The sequence below is a fragment of the Prionailurus bengalensis genome, chromosome B4, assembly GCF_016509475.1.
Source record: "Prionailurus bengalensis isolate Pbe53 chromosome B4, Fcat_Pben_1.1_paternal_pri, whole genome shotgun sequence".
NCBI classification, from domain to species: Eukaryota; Metazoa; Chordata; class Mammalia; order Carnivora; family Felidae; genus Prionailurus; species Prionailurus bengalensis.
This window is the reverse complement of record NC_057358.1, coordinates 45,332,478-45,345,151: the sequence shown is the minus strand read 5'-3', so window position 1 is coordinate 45,345,151 and position 12,674 is coordinate 45,332,478. Positions and strand designations below refer to the sequence as shown.

The window sequence follows — 12,674 nt, the reverse complement described above, 5'->3', positions numbered from 1 at the left end:
GCACCATTTTATGTTCCAAGTATATGAGAGTTCCAGTGTCTCCACATCCTGTGAACACTGGTCTTTTCTATTTGTTTTTTTTAATGTTTATTTGTTTATTTGAGACAGCGCATGCATGAGAGCAGGGGAGGGCCAGAGAGAGAGAGAGAGAGAGAGAGAGAAAGAGAGAATCCTAAGCAGGCTCCCCACTGTCAGTGTAGAGCCCGATGCGGGGTTCAAACTCACAAACAGTGAGATCATGACCTGAGCTGAAATCAAGAGTCGGACGCTTAACCGACTGAACCACCCAGGGCCCGTGTGTTTTTTTGATAGTGTTCATTCTAATGGGTGTGAAGTGTATCTTGTTGTTTTATTTCTTACCAATTCACTGATGGAATCTCCTTGCTACCCCCCCCCCAATGACTTAAAAGGGTCTGATCTTGAGCCAAAATATTTAACAGACAAAACCATTGTCTCCAGTCTCAGAATTTCCCATGAGGATGTATATTAGTGCCAAAGAAAATATGGGCCCTAAAACTTCATTCAAACCCAGTGAAATCCATTTTTGGTGTGCCATAGCTCATTCACCATCAGGCAAGAAAGAACTATCATTCTCTTCATTCTCCTCTATTGTCTTTAACACAGGGGTTTTGACTCTGGAAATTCATGTCCTCGAGGAACTAAAAGCCTAGAAGGCCAACTCTTGTGAGGATATACATATCTCACAGTGGGGCTGACTTCCCCACACCCAATCAGCCACCCAGTCCCTTTAATTGCACCTTTGTAATATCTTTAATATCTGTGTTCTTTTCATGCCTAAGGTCACTACCCTGCTCAATCCGCATTAGCTCTTGCCTGTGCAGAGCCATAGCTGACCTGCTTTTTGTCTGTGGTCTGTGCAGGTTTGTTTGGTTAGTTTTATCATGACAATCCTTGATTAAACAGCCTCAATGACTCTATTCTGCTGGCAGAATAATGACTCAACTCTTTAGCTTTCAGAGCTCTCTTGGGTCTGGTCCCAAATATCATTTCAGACTTTCACAACCTCCTCTCCCACCCTCCCCTTTCCCCTCAGTCTCTCACTATATTCCCCATCACGAGCTTCTCTGTAATGACAGTAGTTAATCCTACAGCTTCACCTCATTCTTCAAAGTCCATTCCAAGTTATAATGATGGCGGCTGCCAATCATTGATCATTTACTATATGCCAGTTACCAGTTTACACAGATTCCTTCATTTAACTTTCACAAAGGCCCTATGAATGATTCCTGCCATCATCGGCATTTTGCAATCAGAAGGGTAGAGTAAACTGGGCAAGCCCGAGTTCTACCAGGACCTGGATTCATGTCCAGATGATCTGAGTCCAGAACCCAAGTTTTTCGCCACGATTCTACTTCTCAGCTGGTGATGTCTTCCCACCTTCCCCGTGTTAGAATTCAGTACAAATGAGTCATGAATCATTTATTTGGCAACTGCCACGCATAGGGCACCAGAGTAGAAACTATGCACTTCCAGGCATGGGCATTGGAAAGTCGATGAAGACGGTTTCAGTCACCCTACTGATCCGTTCTTGCTCTATGTTCCCAAATTTATTATAGTTGACATGCCATGACACCTTGAACATTGCTTTTTGTACACATTGTTGTCTCCTCCGATACCCTATTACTTCCTTTTGCCTATCTCCTTCCTTTGGTTCATCTTCCATAAACCAAAGACAGACCCAAAGGTAGATTTATTGAATTCAAGCGCATGCCACTCTTACTTCGACTTGTTCCATCTCCCGCCTGGAACTTTCCAGGGCAATGCCCCATCCCGTTCCTGCTGTAAAACAATGTTATCAACTCACTGGGGACCTGGGCCTGTTTCATTTCAGCACCTAATAATAATAACTAATTTTTATTATGTGCTTTGCTTATTCCAGGGATTGAACATGAATAGATTAATTTAACCCTTACAAAATCCAATGAAGTAAACCTACGTTCATCTCTATTTTGTAAGAGAAAACTGAAGTCCTGTGAACTGGGTGACTTGGCCATGGTTGCTAGTTATTTTTGGCAGAGCAAGGATTGCTACTCGGGCTCTTGGAGTCTGCAATTTTGACCTCTTTGCCTAGTGTTTAGTCACTGTACTTCACAGTCCCTCTGTAAACATTTAACTAAATCAACGTTTTTTTTGAATTCCTGGTGCTGCTTTAGATTTCTTAGTATCTTGCTGTAAACTGCCTTTATTATTAATATATATTATGTCGACATACTCCATGGTTATAACTTTAAAGAAGGAATCAATTTTGGGGCTTCTTTTGGATTGTTCCAGATACTTAGTGTAATTGCTGGGTCACTGCACAGATGTTGGAAAATGTTTGGTCTGACCCTGGAAGACCGGGCTAGTCTTTATCCATATCTAATCTGGGAGGTTAGATGGCCCATTTTGGGTTCCCTGTTCCCCAGGGCAGAAACTTGAGTCTTAGTCTCTGGAAACTGCTCCTTAAGGGAAGAATGACTGTTGGCGTGTGGAATGAATGAAGCACCTTGCCCTGGGTCAAATGCCTGGCTCCTCATTCCCAGGTGCTTCAGGACCTGTGTCTGTTGAAGGTAGGAATTAGGGGAGGGACAGAGACACATCCCTAGGACATCACTCCCCGCTCAACCCGCTTGCCAGAAACTGATCTCACTCTGGAGGAAATAGATGCAAAGGCTTTTGAGGTCCTTTAATGCTGTCAGGAACCTTTCCATACATCCTGCCAAGCCTACCTTTCGGCCTTTAATTTTGCATTTAAGGTACAAATCAATTTAATACAATCAGATTAATATCATGTATTATCCAGAAAGGACAGTGATAGTCTCCCCCCCACCCCCGCCCCCGCCCCCGGCTCTAATTAGGTCAAATCTGTGATCATTTAATTCTAGTGTTTCCTTTTTAGAAGACCATAAACAAACGACATCAGAGACTAATGCCCAAGTGTTATCTAGTCCTTAATTTATTAATCAATATTTTTCACACCTCCAATGTGCCAGATACTGTGCTAAGTGCTGGAGAAATTTGACGGAACAAGATAGGAAAAAACTTACGCTTTTTTTAGTATGGTGAAGAAATTGGAAAATACAATGATAGCTACTTTTGACATCTGAAAAGAGAAAAGAAGGGCCCAATTTTATATATATGGTCTCCAAAATAAAACTGAAGTCAGCGGGTCGAAATAATAACAAGGTTGTTATTGCAAGGAATTTGTAGCCAAGTATGAACTGTTCTTTTCAAGGTAGTGAGTTCCCCATCACTCGGGCTGTCAGGCCACTTGACAGGTGTATTATGTATGGAAAAATTTCTTGTATATTAGAAAAAGACACCGAATGTCTGGTTGAGCTGGATACAATTTAATATACCTTCAAGCCATGAGATTACATGATTCTAGAACATTTGATAACACATGTAAAGTCACGAAAGCCCAATAATTTAATAATACATAACAGAATTATAAGCCCATATTAATTAAAAAGACCCTATAACTGTACAGTTTAATTAGATCTCACCTTACCAGAGGCCTGGCTCCTCCTTGGACCCACAGTATCAGTTACTTAATAATAGGTGGTGAGAAACAGTGACGCATCTTCAGGACGCGTCAAGTTCCTCCCAGTTTTCAATATAGAGGTCATCAGCTGCTCTTTCACTGCCTCTGGGGAAAACCGCGGCACCTAAAAATGGACCATGACCTTTGGAAGAATATCCAAAGTAGTATCTGTATTTTTAGGTGGTTGAGCTGCAAAACAAAGCTTCTAGAAGAAGTTGGTCATGTCTGCCCCTTCCATACCTGAACTTGTAAATCTCCCCAAAGAGTTCAGAGATCCTACCTTGCACATTTGGAAGTCAATTCTTATAGGTTTCCGGGTAGGAAATATTCTCATATTGTAGCTGATGCAGATAAAACTCCCCCTTCTTCCACTGACCTATGACTTACTGGATTATTGTCTCATCTGAGTCCTATCATTTGCTGGTGTTCGTTGCCTGCAAGTTTTTCAAGAGTTCTTGCTTCCCAAGTTCCTGACTATTGTGTTTGGGTTACCCTTCAAAATGCACAGGGCTCGCCAAAGAAAGGTAGTTCATAGAAGAACAGAATGTTCTCTAATGTATGTGGATGTTCCTCCCCCACCCCGTTAAGGGGAAGCCTGTGCAGTGCCACACTTTGCAGGACAAAGCTGGCCATGAAGAGTCAGGGTGACAACTGGGTGGGGGGTGGGGAAGACAAAGAGCATGATGGACACAATAGGCCCTAGCAACAGGAAGGTTTGCTTCCTGATTCTAGAACACTTACTGTGTGACCTTTCATAAGTTCCCTAACTTTCCTGTGCCCTGGTTTCTTTACCTAGGAAAGGAGAATAATAAAACTGACTTGGGTTTGTATTGGACAAAATAACATACTCCGGTGGGACACAGTTAAGCACTTAATAAATGTGAGCTGTTATTATTCCTCTCAACGGTATTGAGAGAAACCCCATGGTTTCTGAGCAGCAGGAATCAGCTGGAATCTTGTAAGTAAGGAACACTGAGAGCTAAAGGCCTTATGGGAGTTTGGCCCTGGGATGGGAGTTGTGAATCTGTGATAAAGAACTTTCTTTCCAGAGAAGGGTCTTGACTTGTAATAGCGAGCCCAGGTTGACTGATGTGAGCCAGCTCCACAGTCTTATCTGTCCCCCGTCTAGTTTGCATCTCCTGTGAGGGTTCCAGTCAGTGCTTCAGCCAAGACCCCATGGCGACTTACTACTGCCCCCTAGAGGACTGAGGAAGTCGCTAGCAGGAGCCAGGTCTGCTCTGCCAGGAAGTGTATCCCATGTTAGCGACTTCCCTCAGAGCTGGAATATCTTCAAGTGAATCTGGGGTCACTTAGTGTCTCAGCCTCTCCTTTCCTCACCAGAAGAATGGGGAGAGTAATGTCTCACACACAGGATCGTGGTGAGAATCAAATAAGATAGGAGCACGTGTGAAAATTTATGATTCTAGATGTTTCTGCCATTATGTCATGGTTATAGTAGCAATAATTATTCTCTTTGACAATTCTCTTTAAGGGACCCGCTAGGGTGAGAAGACTTTGCAATAGGGCTCTCCCTTAGAATCAGAGTAGCCATCAGGCTCTGACGGTGGTTCTTAGTCCCACACCCTGATACAAAATAGCTTTCCAGTGCGGTGAGGGCTAGGCTCCAGCCTCCATGACAAATTTGCAACCTCCTGAGGCCAGGAGGGGGTATTTTCTGGGACCTGGAGGAGCTAGACTTTCCCCCCTGCCTCTCTGAGAAGCAACAGGCTGGTGGTAATGGTTAGGTGCAACCTAATTTCACCACAGTCCTTATCAGAATTTTCCATACTTCTAGCTTAGCCCTGCCCCCAGTTCCCTTCCCACCTTTGCTCCAGGGGCATTCTCATCGGGTGGGGCGTGGCTTGCTTTTTCTTTTCTTTTCTTTCCGTCTTTTTTTTTTTCTTTTTTTTTTCCCTACAACCACTTGGAAAAGCTGCCTTGAGGGACCTGAGGCTGAGGGTTGCATAAAAGCTCAAGGGAACTCTGTCCATCACACTCAGGACCTGCTTCCTTCCACTTAACCTCCACCAGCCTCCTGCGCTCCCGCTGGCACCATGCTGAGGAAGGCCCTGATAGTCACAGCCTGGTTTACCTTGGCTGTGGCTTACCCTGTAATACTCCCGGGTAAGTGGACCATTGGGAGGTCTGTTGGAGAATGAAACTAAAATTCTTTTATGGGGTGTATGTGGGGGGGGTGTGGGGGGGGTAGGGGGGTCTTTCTGCAGAAACAGAAAGAGCAAAAGACAAAGACTAGCAGTGAATGTTGTAAAGTGAAGTGGGTGAAATTATATCCACTTGGTGTTAAGTTGGAGATGGGCAGGTGGCAGAGCCCCGGCGCCTTGGACACATGGAGTGCTAAGCTAAAATGTGGATTAGGTGCTTGAACTGATCTCATAAAGGTAATAAGTTTGGGCTAGATGGGCTTAGGGTGGGTGATGGGAAAACATCACTACCGAGGGTTTTCTGTGGCCCTATTCACTCTTGGGTCCTAAAGAGGCTTTATTCTATTTAGTGCCGGTTGAAAAGTCCTAGGTTGTATCCTCATTTTATAGCAGAGTGCAGTTCAGAGTGCTTCAGCAGTTCATTCAGTCACGTGCAATGGAAATCAGGGTGTCTGGAATGGAAACTTAAGAATCACACTGAGAAAGGAAAGAAATAGGGGTCTTCCTGAACCGGAGAGAAGAGGAAAGCTTTCCCCTAAGGGCTTTCTTTTCTACTTCTTTCCGAATTCAATTTAATTTCTCCGGAGAAAGGGTGTTCATTCTTTTGCGTTAAAATAATTACTTTCAGGGCCACTGGGTGACCTAGTCAGTTAAGCGTCCAAGTCTTGATTTCGACTTAGCTCATGGTCTCATGATTCGTGAGTTCGAGCCCTGCTTCGGGGTCTGTGCTAACAGTGTGGAGTCTGCTTTGGATTCTCTGTCTTTCTTTCTCTCTGCTCATCCCCCACTCATTCTCTCTCTCTCTCTCTCTCAAAAATAAATAAACATTAAAAAAACTTTAAAAATAATTACTTTCCCCCATCCTCTTCCTCCCAGAACTTCCTCTGATACCTTTCAATTGATCAGATGCTGTATTTGGGGTTCTTTACTGTATACGCATGAATGATACAGCATAGTGACTAAATTAGAGAGCTAATGATTTTGGCCTTATTGGCAGTGTGCCCATAACCTGGTCATCGAGGCTAGGCAGCCACAATGACTGGGTATATTTCACTACAGTGAAAGATTCACTACAGGCTCAAGAAGACCCTGGTTGTAAGCTCATCAGGTCTACATGGTTATGATGCTCTTATGGTGAGCAAACCCCCAAATATCTGGATTGTGCATTCTATGGGAGAGACTGGGAAGTTGGGTCCTAGACTTCACCCAATAAATGAAAAACCGGTAGGAGTAGCCCATTTTAGAGTCGATTCCATTCTGGTTTATGCACCTTGGAAATAGCTGTTTTCCTGGCTCCTTCCCCTTTTGGTTTCTCTTTTTAGTTTTCAGGAACCTGGAAGGATTATATCCAAGGAAAGATATCCTTGGAGTTTTTATTCTGTTTCTGTCTGACTAATTTGTATATAGAGGCACAGTATTGAATTCTTCTTCCTAAACTGACCCTCTCAAAGAAAGATGGTGTAGCGGGCTTTGAGCATACTCCCGGGTGGCAGTTAAAGTCTTCTGCCCTTTCTAGCACTTGGCAGGAGAGAAACTTGTGGTGAGACCACATTTGACTCAATATACTCTTTTATGTTCCAGATTTTCCCCGGAAAAAGATCTAGCTTGAAGTAGTGTAGAGATGGTGAAAATATTCTTCCTAGATAGTACTTAAATAATTCTTCTTCTTCCTCCTCCTCCTCTTCCCCTTCTTCTTCTTCCTTTTCCTCTTCTTCTTCTTCTTCTTCTTCGTTGTCGTCAACTTCTTCTTTTTTTTTTTTTTTTTGGCTCCTCTGGAATTCATTACTGACCTAGACTTGACCACTGACCTTGAGTTGATTAATGCCCTTGGATTTACCGCTGAACTAGAGTCCCCTGCCATCCTGGAGTCATCTACTTACCCAGAGTCCACTGTCACCCCGGAGTCCCCCACCGACCTGGAGTCATCCACCACCACAGAATTCACTGCCACCTTGGAGTTGACCACTGACCCAGAGTCCCCCACTGACCCGGAGTTGTCCACCACCACGGAGTCCACTGCTGCCCTGAAGTTGACCACTGACCCAGAGTTCTCCACCGATCTGGAATTTTCCACTGACCTGGAGTCCTCCACCGACCTGGAGTTGTCCACTGACCTGGAGTCCACGGCCACCCCAGAGTCAACCACTGACCTACTCTCCATTGGTGTAGAATCGACCACGGATGTGCATCTTGAGAACACACCAACCTTTGGTAGGTGAGGGTTTGGGCTTCAGAGGAGGCCTGGGCAGGAGTTGGTGAGCTCCCATTGCATTTCTGAGAGAAAGCCTACTTTCCTCCAGTGTACTTGATTTCCCAATGTAAGCTGATGATCAAAGCCATCCTCCATTTTGTTGTCCTAGAATTATCTACTGAAGTGGAATCAAACACTGATAGCTCTGACGAAGCAACTGCTGAGGCTACAGGTAAGGATTTCTGACTTCAAAATGCAGAAATTTCTTCCTTCCTCCTTTTTCTTGTTTATAGGTCATTGCATAGAAATGTCCCCAGGGGGGCGCCTGGGGGGCGCAGTTGGTTAAGCATCCGACTTCAGCCAGGTCACGATCTCGCGGTCCGTGAGTTCGAGCCCCGCGTCAGGATCTGGGCTGATGGCTCAGAGCTTGGAGCCTGTTTCCGATTCTGTGCCTCCCTCTCTCTCTGCCCCTCCCCCGTTCATGCTCTGTCTCTCTCTGTCCCGAAAATAAATAAATAAATAAATAAATAAACGTTGAAAAAAAAAAAGAAATGTCCTGAGGTATCTTATACATTTGGGGATACTTTTGCTGCTTTGTTCTCTATGGTAGAGGGAAGTTTTGCCAAAAGTTCTCTGAAACTTGTAGAAAATTGAAACATTTTCCCCGAGTGTCAGAAACCGGAATTGCTTGGATGCCAACATAGCTCCATCCCAGAGGTCTGCCCAGACCTGACCAGGACCAGCCTTCAGGGCTTCTCAAAGAGGAGGGGCTTGGTGTCTCCAATGGACTGAAGTATGTGGTGGCCAAAAAGGGGTTGACAATTTCCTTTTCTCTGCCAGTTCATTACCATTCAGTTTACATAGAGAACTTTTTGAGAGAAGGTTATGGTAAATGTAAATCTTATTTGAATATAGACTAAACAAAAGAGAAAAGAGATTTAAAAGCTTTATGAGTTAAGCAGTGGTCCTATCTTTGCCCATCCCTCTTTCCAGTCTCTACCTTCTTTCATTTTTCTGTCTTCCACCTAGCCAAGGGGCCATAAGATTTTGATGCTTTCTACCCCCACAAAACAAACCCCAATACTTTAAGGGATGCCTGGGATGTTTGCCAAGAAAGACTCTTGGGTCTTACCTACAAAAGCAAATTTCTATACAATCTGATTCTTATGTCTGCAAATAATACCTAAAATTTATCGCGATTGTCTATATTCCAGCACTGCTCTAAGTGTATTGGGGTATCGCAGGGAGTAGTGGGAGGAATCTAGAAATGGTATGTTAGTGGAAAGGCCTATTTTGAGAAAGTGTTGTTTCCCTGGCTTTAACATCTTCCTCTTCCACCAATTGTCTTCCTCGAAGAATTGACATCATTTGCAACACGAAGCTCTACTTCACTATTGTGTTCCAATTACCCAAACTGTAATCTGGCTTGATTAAAGAGTTCATCTGTGTTAATGGTGTCTCCCCCTGCCCCCTCCCATGGGGCGTTAGGAAAATTCTCATGTTTGACTACAAGATCCATCTGGTCATTTTTGCTAATACACTGGACCTCGTACCTGCTTATCAAGAGATGCTTTCTGACTGTGGAATTTACCCATAAAATGAGGGTCTTTGTTTTTTTTCCCCCTCACCATAATGTATTTATTTATTTAACTTTTTTTTTCAGTTTTATTGGGATGTAATTGACATCAGCTTAAGGTGTACAATGTAGTGATTTGATATGAATGTATATTGAGAAGCTGTGGTTTTTAATAGAGAAAATCAATGGAAGTTTTAACCTTTTAAGTTAAGAAACGTACTCCTTTATTTCTAGAAAATGTCACTGCCACTTATTCAGAAGAGCCCATGACTAGAGGACCAGGTAAGGCCAAACAGCTTTGTCTTTCTTGCCTATTCTTGGTCTTTAAGGGATTTTTTTTTTCCTTGGGAGGCTTTCCAGAACAGACTCAGGAAGTGGGACTCTGGTAGGTACTCTGCCTCTGTTTATACCCTTCTCACTCATGTCTGCTCAGCTTCTGGGGGAGAAGAGGGAATGAAGTTATAACAAGTGCACGTGCTGCTCTTAGGGACTTGTAAGTGTGAGTGGAGACCTCCCCTTAAACCAGATCATCCTCCTGGAGTGCATCTGTGTTCCATTTCTAACCGTAGGATTTCAGGTATGGCAGAGGACCCTGGCAGTTGGGAGAAGGAAGGTGTGGGTGCCACAGACTTAGTGGAGCCCTCTGTTTACCAGGGCTACGTGATGCGGTTAACTGAACGCTAGACCCACTGCGAGTGATCCTTACTGACGTGAATAAAACCATTTCTTTACTTAATTTCAGAAGAGCCCAGCACCTCCGTGGGAAGCAACGAGTATGTCTAAGTACCTTTTTGTAAGTTTCTTCTCTCTGGCCCTGATTCCTTATCAAGGGTTTGATACCATTTTCAGTGCTGGTTTTTGTACACTGGGAAAGGAGTCCAAACTGACAACTTCCAAGATGCTGAGATCAGTTATAAAAGCTCACATGAGCTCAAAGGCAACCTCTTTCCTCTCTGACGTTTGTCTTGATTGTCTGGTTGTTCAGCAACCAAATAAGCATACGATAAACAAGTCTTCTTGCTTGAGTTTCCCAAGATTGCATTTTCCTGTCTATCTTGGATGTGGATTCCAATTCAGTATATGGAGTCTTTTTCAAAGGAAGAGCCTGAAGAAAAGTCATCAGATTTTCCAATGCACAGACTATATAATTCAGTTAAAAACTGTAGAGCCTCAGAGTTCTGAATCAGGAGGTCCCAGTTTTACTAAGTGGCCTCATTTCGGGCTTTTTTGGGAAGCCTCTAAAATGGTTTCTTCATGAAATAAAGTGGCTACCTGGACAGTGTGTAAATATCTGACTTGAAACACAAGGAGAGGGAGGGAGAATAAGGAGTTTACACCTTAAGGAAATGAAGTCACATGTCCAAGGTCACAGTGGGCAGCGGGAAAGATGGGGGTGATCTGTTGAATGCTAGTTTCTCTTGGTAACTCCTTTTTTTTTTTTTTAAATTTAGAAATTGAAGCAGATTTTCCATTAGTTGTGACCATCACCCTTCTAACCACAACTTTCTGAGAAGATTCTGAGCTTCTGAACAAGGCTTCCACCCCATTATTGGAGATTGAATATTATAAAGGCCTAGATGTACCTGTTGAAGATAAATAGTGACAGGAGTTGCACCCACACAAAGGAGGGGTGTCTTTTAACAGTGTCCCATTTCGCAGGGGCTCAATAAATGTTGATTAGAATTGAATTTTGAGAGGGTTTTTTTTTATTTTATAAAGGGACAGATTGCTTATTTGCTTTGTGTTAGTACTAATAATCATTTTATTCCTCTCTGGTAGATACTTTATAACCAGGCTTTAACTCTTGATGGCCCCAAGAAAGCATGAAATCAACTATGGAAAATATATTAGTTTTCCTATTCCTGCTGTAACGAATTACTACAAATTTAGTGGCTTAAAACAACACAGACCTATTTTATAGTTTTGTAGCTCAGAAGTCTGAAGGCATCTCACTGGGTTAAAAATGTGTTGCTGGGGCTGAGCTCCTTTCTGGAGACTTTATGGAAGAATCTATTTTCTTGCCTGCTTTGTTTGGCCCTCTTTCATCCTGAAAGTCAGCAGCGGCTGTTTGATTCTCTCATTATATCACAGTCACTGACACTGACTACTGCCCGTCCTTTCCACATTTAGGGACCCTAAGAACACATCGGGCCCTACCTGGATAATCTAGGATAATCTCCATTTCAAGGTCAGTTGACTAGCAACCTTAATTCCCATTTGCCATGTAACTTAACATATTCACTGATTCTGGGAATTAGTCAGTGAGCGTCTTTGTGAGGCCATTATTCTTCATACCACAGACAGGACAAGACATCTCACTCTAAAACTGGTTTGGTTCATTACAGGATGGAGATAATTACCCATGCTTTTTTTTTTTTTTTTCTTACACTAGATTTTTACAAGAGGATATATATGAATTTATGTAAAATTAGTTGGCGTGGCACATATTTGTAATTTCGCAGTATGCAATAGCGTAAATGACAAACTAAAATGGCAGAAACGTAGAGTGATAGGCAGAGCTGAAAGTGGGGAGAATACAGATTTTAGGTGTATATCTACCACTTGGGAACCCCAGCTTCCTTATGTAAAACCAGGTTGATTGAAAATTCCCTTTTTCTTCTTAATATATTTCAACACAGAATACACCAGTGTTTGGGAATATTAACTCAAAGAATGAGTAGCTTACTAGCTTGTCTCAGCGAAAATTATTCCATGCTTTCCAGTGATTTTTACACAATATGCAATAAATCCCTCACTCTTAGGATGAGTTGGCCACAGAGCACATCAGATTTTAGGATTCTTTATCCTGGCTCTATCAAGCCCCTTATCTCAGGTCTTTTCTTCTAAATAGGAAAGTAGTTCCAAGGCCTCTGCTGACCTCTTTTAAGACGATAAATCTATTTCTGTTTTGCCAGTCAACGATTTTTCCAATTTTTCTTCCTATTTTCTCCTTAGTTGCAAGTACATTTCAGCATGGACTTTTATGATGGACCGTTGGAATGGTTTATGCAATTTAGCCAGGAAAATGTGATAGCTGCCTCCAGCTAGGCACTCATTAGTACCTATCTAGAATAGAAAAAAATTTTTCATTTCAGATTCTGACTGATTAGTTAAAGGTAGCTGCCTAGCGACTAATGAGATGACTACCAAACCTGGGGATTGGTTGAAGGGGAATTTGTAACGTGTGCTGACCATTTGCTG

The 12,674-nt window shown here is 42.9% G+C and overlaps 1 protein-coding gene across 5 annotated transcripts; it reads left to right on the top strand.

Moving 5' to 3' along the window:
• The first annotated feature begins 4,321 nt into the window (after window positions 1–4,321).
• Window positions 4,322–11,161, top strand: LOC122474018 (flocculation protein FLO11-like). 5 transcript variants are annotated; one of them, XM_043564956.1, is made up of 7 exons: window positions 4,322–4,502; window positions 5,545–5,668; window positions 7,501–7,917; window positions 8,067–8,129; window positions 9,708–9,755; window positions 10,216–10,266; window positions 10,925–11,161. In XM_043564956.1, exons 2-6 carry the CDS (start codon window positions 5,599–5,601, stop codon window positions 10,254–10,256), a joined length of 639 nt encoding a protein of 212 aa, XP_043420891.1. In that variant the 5' UTR covers window positions 4,322–4,502; window positions 5,545–5,598; the 3' UTR covers window positions 10,257–10,266; window positions 10,925–11,161. The 5 variants fall into 5 exon arrangements, with proteins under 5 accessions (XP_043420891.1, XP_043420894.1, XP_043420893.1 ...); XM_043564959.1 differs by lacking the exon at window positions 4,322–4,502 and having other exon boundaries at window positions 5,470–5,668; window positions 7,609–7,917; XM_043564958.1 differs by lacking the exon at window positions 4,322–4,502 and having other exon boundaries at window positions 5,470–5,668; window positions 7,555–7,917.
• Window positions 11,162–12,674: the final 1,513 nt, after the last annotated feature.